Here is a 14,515-nt window from a genome sequence, read left to right on the forward strand (position 1 = left end):
TTTTTTTTATAAATATAAAATTTTGAGTTTTTCTTGAATTAAATTCTAAATTTATAGTTTTATATCTTTTAAATCTCATTGTCACTTGCACCAAGTAAGGTTGACAATTTAATCCATTACTGATGGATTTCGATCTGATCAGATCTTACGGGGTCGATTTTTTTTTTTGAAATTCGAGTTTCGGGTCGGATCAGATCGGATAAGATTATGAACAATCAGGATCGGGTTGGGTCGGGTTCGGGTTTTAAGAAATCCGATCCAATTCGATATTATATAAAAATTATTTTTAATTAATTATTTAATTTTTTATTTATATATATTTATATAATGATATTTTTAAATATTTATATTTAAAAAATAATATTTTATATTTAAAAAAATATATTTTATTAATTTTAAATCGAATCAAATCAAGTATAATTTATATAATATTAAATCGAAATCAAATTCGAATGTAAAAAAATAAAAAAAAATTTAAATAAAATCAAATTTAAATTTAATAACATATAAAATCGAATCGAATTCATGACAAACAAAACTCACCCCAATCGATCGATGCCAACTCTAACACCAAGTGCTATTTTACGCGGATACAGCAATGCACGCCCACCGACTGCCTGAAAGCGCCACATCCCAACAGCAACGTGCCTGCCATCACAGTCTCACACCTCAGTATCTATATATTATTATTGCCCCCACCTCCATTTCTTAAACCCTAATCATAACCAAAATTCATATGCATTAAAGGATTATAATTTTTAATTTAATCAACCACCCAATTTAATAATAGATTTTTTAAGCAAAAGTTGAGATCATGCTTTTCCCTCACTTAATTAAGTAGGGCTGAAACTCCATTTCTTGGTTACTTATGTATGCATGCAAGATTAAAAAATAAACATATATTTTATTTTTTAATATACTTAAGAGTTATGTGTAATTCTCCTCCGATAACAATTTAGATATTTTCTTAGTATAAAAATATCTACAAACAATTATTTATTGCTACTGAAAAAGTAAAAACTAAGAAAAGGGTGGAGAAAAAATTGATAAATCCGAAAATTAATTCAAAATTTAGTGTTCAATTTGATTTGGATTAATTTTTTTATTCAATTTAAATCAAGTTTGGATATTAAATGTAAATATTAAGTTTGGATCAAATTTTAAATTGAGAGATAAAAAATAAAAAAATTGAACCGAATTGAATTATATATTTTTTAAAATTTTTATATATATTTTAAATTTTTATAAAATAAAAAAATAATTTTATATCATAATTTATTTAAATATATTAAAATTTTATATTAAAATAATATATAAAAAATAAAAATTAATAAATTGAATTGAATCGAACTAATAAAATTTTGTTCAATTCAAATCAAATCGAATAAAAATTAAATTTAAATTTAAATCAAAATTTAAAATTTTATAATATCATATAATATTAAAAAAAATCAAATTAAACCGACATCAATCCGAATTTAACCGATATCACCCTATAAAGATTTTAGTGTGACGGTGAGAGGATATTTCTTTTGTGCTGTGGCCCAAAAAGTTAGTCAGGGCTTGTTCTACAAGTGTAAGTCATCGTATCCCAAAGCTCAAAAACTAAAACCTTCACTAGTCCACCACTATAGTGAGCCCCCAGCGAGGATCGAACTCGCGACCTTTCGCTTACGAAGCGAACGCACTACCACTATGCTACGGAGGCAAGTTTTCCCTTTGTACCTTTGTTCGCTTTCCAGTGAATATTTCTAAAGTAGTAGATGTACACTCTTATGTTCTTGAAACTTTTTTTTTACGAAAGGGTTAATATAATGTTTAACTCTGAACTCTATTATTTGACTATTGGTATTGGCTTCAGTGTCAGCAAAGTAAGGGGATCAGGAATCAGGAACGAACACAGCACTGACGCTCTTTCTTTTGTAGGGAGCAGAGTAACCAAGCCCAAGGGCCCAACGTACAAAACAGAGGATCCGAGCTCTTCTCCAACTAAAGGGATTTTGAAAAGCTCAGCCATAGCATCGTGAGGGGCAAGCAGGTGAAGTATGTCACGAGCAAGCTACTCACTTTCGACTTCCGTAGATCAGAGATTGGACCATCTGGATTGTTATGGATAGGCGAATTCACCCAGGGATGCCAGCACTTCATCATCTTCCGTTGAGGGTCGGGGTTGAAAGCAAAGAAGCAAAGAAAATGAGAGCATTGATTCGCCGTAGATTCGATCTCCCCTTTCTTCTTTAGAACACGATCTCATTGCTCAAGTCGTTAGGTATTCAAATTTTATTTTCGACTAAACACAATAGTAAGCTTATGTGATCAAATAACAACCACAATAATATTATTGTACGTGGCTGATTTTTATAGATTAATAATTATCACGTACGTCAGCAATTTAACTAATAATGTTAATTAATGATATAAAATACTTGATGAAACAAAATTTGGATATTCAATTGTAAATTTTTTTTTTTCTGTAGATATCAAATTGTTAAGAATAGCATAGTTGAAGAATCGAATTATACATTAAGCCTATACAAAAAGAAAGTTTAATGAAAGACATACAAATGGCAACTCCATTTTTTCTCTTTTCTTTCAGTGCTGTATGTTTTCTCACTTGGTCACTTTATAATGATACTTAAACTGTACTTCAGCTTACAAGACAAAGCACAAAACATAGATTATAGGCTGATCACCAGGAATAAGATTAATGTAAAACATGAGCTCATATACAAAGGGTCTGATCCTATACTTGTTCTTACAAATATGTATGGTGTCATGATCTGAGAATGGAACATGTTTTATCATATAACATAGGACTGCAGTTCTTACTTCTTATCCGTGAATCATTATGCTTTCATGCAAAAACAAAAAATTTAAATCAGAACAAACAGAGGAAGAACAAAGGTGAATGAAGAAGAATTAGAAAGACAATCTGCAAATAGTTTACTTGGAAAACAGCCGTCGTCTTCGCCGACTTTGCTTGGCTCGTAAACCATCCCCTTCACCAATCACAATCTCATCAACTAAATCCTTAAAGACCAACCGTTCAACATCTAGAACCATCCCTGAAATCTCACCGTTGAAATCTGTCCAACTCTCTGATCGACACATTACATCTTCCCACAAGATGCTTTTCAGACCATCCTCCTCTTCCTCCAGGTTGCATTTTGATTTATTGGCTTGAAGCTGCTCTGTCTCCAAACACAGTTCTTTTAGAAGCTTTTGTGCATTGAGGGTCTTCCTTGCCAGCTTGCCAGAATTTATCCAAAGCTCTGGAGAGGCTCCAACTAGAGCTAACTTTCCAACAAGAATCTCATTAACAGAATCAAATATAAGCTTTCGATGGAACTTCTCATGGTCTGGCTTTGAACGGGAAACCTTTCCAGTGGTACTCCCTCCTTTCGATAGCAAAGAACTTGCTTTCGTTTGCTCCAAAACAAAGAACAGCTCTGGGTTGATGGGGTGGCCTGATGGATGGAGCTGAAATGTTGTCAAGCCAGAACCAAGATCTCTCAGTAGAAAGCCAGAGGCTAATAATATCTCAGAAATGTATCTGTGATCAGGATTTGTATTCTCACAAAGTGATGCAATGTAATCTGTGCTGGTTTCATCATGATTGGAGCTCAGTCTTCTAAGTTTTTGGACCAAATGCTCAATGTTCTGTAGTTTCTGGCGATTAATCTCTGAGGTAAGACCAGACCCCATGTTGTTTGACAAGCACCTATCCGCAGGGTTCCATTGCTCTTCATTGTGACTGTCATTGAAACCTTCAGCATCATTACCTGACACAATGAATATTCAAGTGAGATTTAGTTCATAGATCCCTTTGCATGGCATAAGAAAATGACAAGGAGACAAGTAGTATTTGTTCATTCTTAATCTAAACTCCATATGCTGCTAATAGAGCTATTGTTAAAGGCGGGTAGAAGGAAGTTTTGGTTTATAACCAGTCTAAGACTCACAGCTAACTGAATTAAAATTGATGGACTGCACTTTATGCATCCTAATACAACTACAATTTCTCTAATATAGCCTATAGAAACATAGCAATGGTGGCAACCACAATGAAAGATGATGATACAATTTCCTTCTTCATTTTGCCTTTTGCGTTTTGTTATTCTACTTTTTAGTTATTATTTGGATGTTCAATTAACATGTGCATATGCACAGCAGAAATGCATTACATCCCGGAAAACAACAAATTGTGGTAACTAAGATGGAATTGTAAATTTTCTAGAAAGGTTACTGGGATAAGCAAACACGGTTTAAAATTTACTCTAAAAAGATGCAGGATCCAGGGAGGAAGATTTAAAATTGAACTAACGTGTATAATCCTGTATAATCCTTAGCATTTAAAAATGAAACATTCTTCCCCCTCCCCCCCCCCCCCCCTTTACAAAAAAAAAAAAAAGAGTCATGTTAAAAATACTGAGTAAGATGATGCTTTAAAATTTTATCTAGTCTTGCAATCAAATGTCTGACAAAGAAAATAAAAATGCTTTGAATGGGTCAACCCAACAGCATTTAATTAACAACAGTTTATATCCAAATCAAGAATCTTAGAAAACAGAATTATTACCTTCTGGGGTGTTCAATATCTGCTTTACTGGAGATGGTGCATCATCTCTATAGATTGAGGTGTCAAGAACAGAAACCGGACTTGGATGTTCTGGAGCAACCATAGCAAATTCTGTCATTGATTCATCCTCAACCAGTGTTGATGTTGATTTCTGACAAAAACAAAACATGACAGGTAAGATAACCAAAAAGAACAATTGGATGAAAGGTGAAAACTCAAGATTAATATAACCTACTTTCTGCTTTATGCCAGAAATTGAGTACTTGGCAGCCTTCATGGATGGGCTTTGACTACTACTGATCTCAAGAGACTGGTCATGACTGGTAACTTCCTCATCTAACTTGGACTCAAAGATAATATTGCTGTCTGATTGGATAGAAAAGTCATCTCCTTGGTGACTAGAAGACTGTGATTCAGTACTTGCCTGACTGAGTTGTTCATCATATTGCTGCATGTTGTGAGATTTTGATCTATGTTTAACACAAGGGGAACCTGACTCTGAGGAATGCCGGTGGGATTGCCTTCCGGGTTTGCTTGGATCAAATGGTGGAGTAGGTGGACGAGATCGCCTGTCCAACTCAAGCTTTTTCTGCTGCAGTCTTGGGCTCACAGATCCTGAATTCTTTACTGAAGTTGTGGTGCTTTCTTTTGGAGGTTTCGTTAAAGACTGCATGGACCTTATATTCTTACTACTAGCTCTCTTATCAGTAGAGCTGGCAGCAGAATCGCTGTGATTGTTTCTGGCAGTATGATATCTAGCTGCTTGACTATTTATTGAACCTTTGTTATTATCTACAGATCCCACACTAGGAATCTTGGGGAGACTAGAAAAGTCATCTATTGGAATTATTGTTGAAGCACGAATACCAACTTTCTCAACAAGTTTTGCTGGTTTCATGATCACAATTGGAGATTCATATGTTCTACTAGAATCTGAACCCCTAGTTGTAGTGGAAGCATTGATGCGAGTGTTCTGTGGGCTTCGCTGGCCTCTCAGATTCTGACTAGGGCTTTTACATTTTGGTTCATAGTCTCTTTGAGACACGAAGTTTGCAGCTTGTTCTTCTTTCCTGGTCTCAAGGAGTCCCTTTGTTTGCATTGCTTCTAGTATCTGTTTAAGAGCTCTGAGATCCTTTCCACATTGTTGAAACTCTAGATCTTTCAATCTTTTCTCAATCTCACTATAAACTGAAGGGAAAGAATTTGGAATCTTGGCTGGAACTTTTACATGTTTGGGAGGTTGTTTCTGAGAACTTCTACTTCCATCCATATGTCTCCATGGTGCTGGCTCAATTGGGAACCTTGAATCGGAAACAGGTTTCATGAACAAATCAGGATTTTTCCACTGTGGTGATGTTGGGTCTTTTAATGAACTTCTTGTAGAGTTAGAAGTTCTGGTTGGCCTGTACAGATCATTTGCTCTTAGTGGCTGCGAGAAAGGATTGTTATCTTCAAGAGAGCAGGTTTTCATCACTCCCAACTGCCCATCACCAGTTGAGGAAGAATCTGGCAATGGTTCCAAACCCATCAGCTTGGCTACAACATTAGGAGGGCGCTTCTGGGCTCCTGGCGATTGTGGTGGATTTGTAACTCTGTTGTTCAAGTTGCCACCATTATGAAAACTTTTAGTAATGTAATTTGAACCCCTCATTGACCTTTCTCTACTATCCAAAGAAAGTCTTGGCAGCTCTTTAAGCTTTGGTGTTGATTTGGAGGTGTCTCGTGATTCAAAAGATAAACGATTAGTCTCCATTCCATCATAAGAAAATCGAGGAGCATCCCTTGACATTGAATTCCACGAGCCATGTGCTTCATGTGATGATCTTTGAAGTTCTCTAGCTTCATTGTTGTAGTACCAAGGTGCTTCCCGACGTTTTGCAAGAACTCTAAGAGGATCTTGCCGATCAGCGGGCACATTTTGCTTTCCAATGATCCCAACACCATAAGACCTATCCACTGATTTAGGCAGCTGAAATGGCCTTGGTGAATCTCTATGCTTCACGGTACTGCCCGATACTTCCTCTCTGGTTGTTGTTTTAACCAATAGTCCTCTGGCTTCTCTATACATTGAGTCCTTGACCACATCTCGAAGGTCAAGGCTTTGTGACCCCAAATGTGAAGAAGCACTTGGTTGGTTCATCACTGTGTCCCTAGAGGGAGTTTCAGGAAAAAGGATTCTGTCAAAAGAAGAGGCATCTTGCTGAGCTGTCTTGTTACAATCCAGTGATGACAAGGAAGATGAGCACGAGGATGAAAAAGAGGCTCTTGAAGATTCTGTGGAGATTCTTTGTTTCTCATTCACACTTCTGTTTATATTCATTTCCTGGAAATCAAAAGACTGTAAGGACAGATTTCCATAAAAACGAGGATAGCCTTAGTAACTTTTTGTAATTATAGATGCAATCTGAGTACTCAGTATCTATCTAGGGTCAGAAACTATGCACAATCAGATTTTGGAAAGTTTTCTCGTGTACGTAGTCACAACCAAGACATCAGGATAGAATTATGATATAATATTGAGAATATTTATATGTCAGAAAGGCAACTACTTAGCGAAGAAATGAACTACAAACCATCCAGTGTTGCATGACATAGAAAACGAGATGTGAAGGGGGAGGGGAGGAGAAGAGAAAACACAGAGCAAATTGCTAGGAATGTACCATTGCTGTGGTTCGATAGTATGCATTATTTGAATCCCCTTCCAGGATTCCATTTCTCAAGTGGGAGCTACCTGTAAAGATGTGAAAGGGTTAGATTGTCCTTTAGACTGCACTCCCATTGTTTTTTTACTTTGAGTTCACAAAATACCAAATAAGGAAAACAAATAAATGAGATTGTGCTTTAAATAGAAACTCGGCTCTGAGAAAACTATGGAGAAATCAGCAACTACAAAAATAAGGGGTAATCAACATTTATTATCAGAGAACTATACTTATACTTGGGCCTCCTAAGAATGTACTATAAGTAATCTACATCTACAAATGACTCTTCAATAATAATTTCAGACAACAACACAAGTTCAACAGTTGGAAGAACTCCACCTCCATTAATCATCAATGTACAGATAGAAAGCAGTTGAAATCAAATCAATCAGTTGGAGCATAGGCCGCTCTATAATAGTAATACTTGAATACACATGCATAATTGTTCCATTAAAACACAGAAATACTTGAATACACATTCATAATTGTTCCATTAAAACACAAAACCTAACATTAAAATTAGACAGAAACATAAAAAATACAGATGCTAATAGATATTAATGCTGTTGGAAATGGTCAATGCTGTGGATGAATTATACAATTGAAATTAACAAGCAACAATTTTAGCCTTATATGAATATTGCATGAATCAGTGATTAGTATTAGACTTGAGCAAAAAGAATTACTTTCAGAGGAAAATTATAGATTAAGCAACATTCCTAAAAGAACTACCTGCAGGAAGCTTCCTATGGCTCAGGCGCTTAGTTGTAAGCATATGGTGACGATCAAAGATTTGAAAAATGCCAGTCATGCATCCTATTTGCTTCTGCAAATCTGGGTTGTCATCTGCCAATGAATGTAGAAGCTTTGCAGCCATCTTCTCCTCAACCAATAGAACCTAATATTCCTCCTACCTCCTAATTCCTATAGCCTCAACATCCTTTCTCCAAACAATAGAAATGCAATCATCATTCCCTCTCTATCACCATAACATCAGTTTCTGTGCTGTATGAGCTATCAGATGCCTAAGCAACTCTTCAAGGACCCAATTGAGAATCAATTCTATTAGATACCTCAGAAACCAAAATACAATTCAAGAACCAATAAAAAGTTTGAAATCCCTTGTCTCTTCTTTTTCTCTTTACCTCTTCTACCATTCCCCTTTAAAGATATCCAAATTTCAAACACATATTATCTTTTATCCAAAACCCTTAAACAGACTAAAGCACTTCCCACATGAACTACAAACAACTGTACATTTAAACCAGAATTCATCAAAATTTCAGATTGCTTCCTTCTGCATGTCTAAAAGTCCCCATAAATCACTTTTGAAACCCAGTTTTACACAACTAATTACAACTCAAAACCATAAAGTTTGGCCTCCCACAATATCAAAATTGACTTTTTGCAATATATACTCAAACCCTACAAATTTTCTTTTATTAACATTAAGATCCCTTTATTGGCTTTGCCATGAAATCGTCCAAAGCTCAAACTTTTTTCAACAACCAAGCAAAACTGCGAGAGGAAAAAAAAAAAAAAGAAAGAAAAATTACCAAGATACCATAAAACTGTCTTTAATGAATATAGATTTCACAGGCAAACCAGACAATGCCTTGTGTTAACCTCATAATACAACCAAAAAGGAAAAAATAAAAAAAAAAAAAAAGAAAGGAAGGGACCCAGTACCTCATTTCACAATATGTACGCAAAATCAACAGTTTGCCTGTAACTATAAGTCGATAACTATAAGAAACTAAAACAAACTAATGAAACCAAAACTGTAAGAGGAATCTCTTCAGATCCAAGAAGGAAAAAAGAACAAAAAAAAAAAAGAAATGGATGTTCCTCTGAGACAAACTCAGAAGAGGTAGGAAGGTTTGTTACTTTTCCATCATATAAAACACCATTGTAGTCATAGCTAAAGACTAGGCAAATAAAAATGCATTTTTTTTCCTTTTTTTGTGTGTGAGAGCGAGGGGAAGAGGTGAGTGTTTGTGGGTAATTGTAGGGTCTTTTCTCAAACATCCATGTGGGATGAGAATGTGAGTGGGTCTACAGCTGTTTGCATGGCATGTGATTCTGTCAGGAGAGAGAACAAACGAGAAAAGAAGCATTCCTCCTCTTCCTACAAGTGGCTTTCTTCAAACAATTGTCACCTAATCATTTTTCAAAGTACCCTCCTTTGGTTCTCACCTTGACCCTCCATCTAATCAGGCTTTCATCAGCATATTCATCTCAAAAATTAACAAATCCTGTTCTAAGCTGAGCAAAAGGTGTTGCCTAATTGGGTCAGTATCTTGAAAATTTTAATATCGGTTTAGTTTGAAGTAGTTATGCTTTTCATGTAAGAAATCCAAGTTGCACAAGTACAGTTGGCTTAACTTCACATTAAAGATTTAGAAAATGCAAAAGAACAACATTGCCTTTGGACATTCTTGTATTGTACTCGTATCCTTGCCAACTAAAAACAATTATAACAGCAGGAAAATTCAAAAAAAAATTGATTTACTCTAAATGAGAAATGTGTTAGGTGGGAAGATGGAATAAATAAGCAATTATTATCGAATTAAAAATATGATAATTTATGTATTTATATTTATTTTATATTAAATATTGTATAAAAATAAAAAAAATATATATTATCAATATATTAATAAAATATATATTTATTTTTATCAAATTCGTATATAATTTTTGTTAAAATTTTAAATTGTATCATTTTTATATATATTTTTATATTATTTTTTATATCATATCTAAAATTATCATATCGATTTTTTTATATGTATATATAATGTGTTTTACAAACAAGAATATAATTTTTTTTCTTAATCATATTACAATTTTTTCAAGATACTGTTATGCATGGAAATTACTGGACGTTAGGGTAGTCTTACTGTTCTTTGGATTGATCTTCATCATGAATCAATCACCACAAGTTTTACGTTATTAAGAACATTATAACAAACAATTCTAGTAAAAATGATTTGTTTCTTGGTAGTAAGGATATTAACCACATGAAAAGAAAAATTGAATCTTAAACTTAAAATTTATAAATTTAGAACTTTGTAATTACCACCAATTAAGAAAATTTTACCCTCTAAATCATCAATTTTAAGAAAAAGAATCATTAATGGATTAAGGAAAGATGATAATGACAATAGCGGAGGTGAGAGGTTGAGCTTCCAAAGCATGAAACCAGTAGGCGCTGAAAATTTGCAATTTTCTATTCTTAGAATGATCACAAGGGCTGGCCATAATAAAAGACTGATTCTTTTCCTTCAATATTATACATCCGAAATTTAATTCAATTAGTTCATACAATCATTTTTACGAATTAATATAAATCCGAGATTCAAATATCAACATTTATAATTTTTTTTTCAAACTATGACTGCTTTTGTAAATATTTCTTTAAAAATTTTAAATAAAGTAGTTGGATAAAAAATTAAAACTGCCAATAAAATAATGTGATCACATCATCATACATTGAAGCCATTAAGACCTAAATTTTTTTCAAAGAATATAATATTTATTCAATATTGAATTATATTTCAAACTAATCAAAGACTAATTGGAGAAAATTAATTGTATGTTTAAGAAGAAAAAAAAAGGATGATTAACATTTTTTTTTTTTTTTTTTTGCCGAAGGGTATTGTTTTCAATTGAGAAATTCCATGAAAGGAAGTGTATAACACATGATAAAATTTACTCCATGATGGTTCCATTGAATTGCTAACGTTCACCAAAATTTAATAATGGAAATTAAAAGCTGTGTGTTTAATTCATGATGAGCAAAAGCTGAGAAAATGCTATGTCAAATGCATTGTCAGATTCCTTATGCACATGGCTGCCCACCACTCTCCTCCTTTGTCAAGCTTCTGCTTGTAATTTTATTATTCACCCATTATTTCCTCCTCTCCTCTCTCTATCATGTGTAAAAGCAATGTCTCTTCAAAAACATTGCAGCCCTAGCAACAAACAAGTATAAGAATTGATTTTTTCAACATGGGTTTTTAGTTATATATATATTATGGTCGAAATTATTTTCAAAATTTTGTTTGGATTCAAATAATTTTAAAGACATAATTCTCATGTTGATATGATGCATTCAATATTTTATTTTTAGAATAGCTTTTGTAAAATTTGAATCTTGATTTATAAAAAAAATCTCATCTCCTTACAATAATAATTATTATTAAATATATAAAGAGAAACCCTATCTATTGGCAAAGTCAATAAACTTTCATAATTAATAATATTTTTATTTATGTGTGTTATATAATTATGTTGATGTAATAATAATTGATTAAAAACCAACTTTTCAACTGCTTCTAGAAGCAGTTCGTTAATTTGGCTTATTAATTCATTAATCATGAACAAAAAAATTGAAGTTTTGTGACCTTGTAATGTTATTTACAATTTTTTTGGGCCAATAAAGATTATTGTAAAGAAACAATTAATATTATATAATAAAAATGACAAATAAAAAATAGTGCTTCACCTACACCCACCCAAATGGATAAATAGTCAACAATAAAACAAAAATTTAAGAGAATGTAAGAACGTGTATATATATATATGTGTGTGTGTATATGCGTTGATGTTCGTCGGCATGTTTTTGATATTTTGATAAAAAAATATTATCATACATATTATAATCAAATTAAATCAATCCAATGGGGTCTTTAAATAGCATGACCCTAAAGTGTTTCACTTCTTTCATTTTTGTTATGTACTTGTCTAATTTGAGGGTTGAGAAGTAAAGATTTCTACTATTTGACTTATTTTGTCCAATACATACCATTTTGTTTGTCTTGAATATTTTTAGTGAAACAAATTACCTTGATTTTCTTTATATTTTTTTAGTGATTAATGCTTGCTATAATTTCTATCTTTCATTTTTCTTTTTTTAAAGCAAGATTACTTTCATTTTTTACTAAAACATTGTAAGAAACATGCATGTCCTTGCATGCATTCATGCATTCCAAATACATACATCCATTCAATTTCAAGCATATATACAGTTTGATAATTGGATGATAGTGATATACATATATATATATATGTATGTATGTATATATCTATATATTGGGACATGGAGAAAGGGTTGAGAAAGTGAGATGAATCCCCCACATGCTTAAAGTGAAGAGACAACATGTGGCATGCTTGAGCTCTATTAGGCAAAGACCAACTAACCCTTCCCAATCATCTCAACCCATGTTCCAAGGGAACATTACACACCCTCCCTCCTATCTGCTTGATTGCCACATTATGCCTTAAGACTTTTTCAACATCTATTATCCCCACCAAAATCATCATTATTTGTGCATGCATAGCCACATCATCACATCAATCCATGGGAGAATTATAACCAAACAAGGGTGGAATCAAAACCCTAAAAGTTTATCCAATCAATAATTATATGAATGTCATGATATGAGAGAGAGAAGAGAATTATGAGCTTATAGTTTCCATAAAAGGATTTGAATGAACATGAAACAAGGAGAGGTCCCTTGTTATTTCTAATTTTAATAAAGTTTGAGAATGACAAGAGGTTGCGGATCTGATCTTAGGTTTTAAGTAAAGTAGGTTTTGATTGAAGAATCAGATTTCATTTTTTGATCAAAGAAGGCAAATTATGAATTTTTTTTTTTTTTTAAATAAATACCTCTAACTTTCATGGTAACCAATTACATATGGGAGACACCAACTAGTTAATGGATTTGAATCAAACAAACTTTTCTTCCAGCTTTTCAACCCCATCAAGTGTTGATATTTTGATTTTATAGTTCACCCAGCTTAGATAATCATGTAGTGTGTGAATTGATTATAAGTAGAAACTGATTCCTTTTTTTATCTTTTTTTTTTTTTCTCTTCAAGGGGAAGACATAGTCATATAGCTTCAATTATAAGGATGTAGAAATCAATCTCTTTGAGATATGAAAGAAATTTGCAAGGGAGATAAATATGCGATTTAACTTTCATACCTTACAAAATATCACAGCATGTTCATCTTGATTAAATATAGAATCCTAATGAGACATTAGAAACAAGTGAAACCTAATTGAATTTTTTTTTACAAAAGTGATCGTAATAAAAAATAGAGAAATGATTGCAGATATTAAAATTAAAATTTCAGATCAGTTAGATACTATCTCTTAAAAATGACTGTATAAATTAACTAAATTAAGTGTTATGTTTTAAATTGGATTTCCTTTGCTACCCGTAATTATAGTTAGCTAGTTACTTAATAAACAAGGAGATTATTATCCAGTAACTAGGCAAGTAAATGAGATGTCTACCTCAAAAAAACAGCCTATTTAAACAGAAAATTGTGATCATAACATATAAAAAAATAAAAGGCAAAGGAAAGGATCATATGCATAGAAGGTTCTTTTTCCTGTTTAAATTCTTAACCAAAGCACAAAATCAACATCTTCCAACGATTTTAATAGTTGTAGAATGGAATTTACAGATCATTCAAGATCCAAAAACATCAATGGCACATGCCTTGGCAATAATAATAACAATTTAGGGTGTCACCAACAACCGTTTCAAGCATAAATTGAGTTGGTTAGTACACAACAGCCATGGATTAGCCAACTGACCTGTGATTTATCGATAAAGTATTGAATTGTTAATTTTAATAATGAATATATAAAAAAAACCCTTGAATTAATAATAATCATAATTACCAACAATAATTAATTGGATTTAATGGGCTTTTTCCTAGCTGTTTATTGGACCCAACAGTAAGAGGGGGAAGAAAGAGAGACCACATTTGAGATTTGTGAGTTAATAGGGTGGGGCCCAAATTAGAGCTTTGGTGTGGGCCCATGAGATTTGTGAATATTAAAAATCATTGGGATGAGATCATAAATTTTCCCTCTGAAACAGGTTTAAGGCACATGGAACCTCAGATATTTGCTGAATGCAAACAAAATAATGAGAAGGAAGAGCTAATTTTGAGATATTCCTCAAAAGTTTAAGGCTCTTATAAAACATGGTGGTTGGGGTTCACAAATTTGCTCAATGAATTGCAATAAAGGGATGGTGATGGTGACAGTGACGAGGAACATTCAAAGTAGGAGAACACAAATCAAGTTAGACGTGAACTATTAAACAAATCAAGTTAGTCGTGACTTGCAATAAAGGGATGATGGTGACTTAATTGATTTATGTAACGAGATGACATGACATTAACAAAGTTGGAGATCAAAGACTTGAC

General features: G+C 32.9%; 1 protein-coding gene and 1 non-coding gene across 3 annotated transcripts; both read right to left on the reverse strand.

Annotated features, from left to right (window-relative positions):
• Positions 1-1,636: 1,636 nt before the first annotated feature.
• TRNAT-CGU (transfer RNA threonine (anticodon CGU)) lies at positions 1,637-1,708 on the reverse strand. Its single transcript has one exon. It is a non-coding gene; the product is annotated as a tRNA-Thr (tRNA).
• A 965-nt stretch (positions 1,709-2,673) lies between these two features.
• LOC111312934 (protein LONGIFOLIA 2-like) lies at positions 2,674-9,257 on the reverse strand. 2 transcript variants are annotated; one of them, XM_022913697.2, is made up of 7 exons: positions 8,971-9,257; positions 8,014-8,799; positions 7,240-7,310; positions 4,815-6,902; positions 4,580-4,730; positions 2,948-3,782; positions 2,674-2,851 (listed from the first exon to the last, which is right to left on the reverse strand). In XM_022913697.2, the coding sequence occupies exons 2-7, from the start codon at positions 8,156-8,158 to the stop codon at positions 2,833-2,835; spliced, it is 3,309 nt and encodes a 1,102-aa protein (XP_022769432.2). In that variant the 5' UTR covers positions 8,159-8,799; positions 8,971-9,257; the 3' UTR covers positions 2,674-2,832. The 2 variants fall into 2 exon arrangements, with proteins under 2 accessions (XP_022769432.2, XP_089622139.1); XM_089766013.1 differs by having other exon boundaries at positions 2,704-3,782.
• Positions 9,258-14,515: the final 5,258 nt, after the last annotated feature.

This window comes from Durio zibethinus, chromosome 9 (assembly GCF_047325235.1).
Source record: "Durio zibethinus cultivar Kanyao isolate XHJ-2024 chromosome 9, ASM4732523v1, whole genome shotgun sequence".
NCBI classification, from domain to species: domain Eukaryota; kingdom Viridiplantae; phylum Streptophyta; class Magnoliopsida; order Malvales; family Malvaceae; genus Durio; species Durio zibethinus.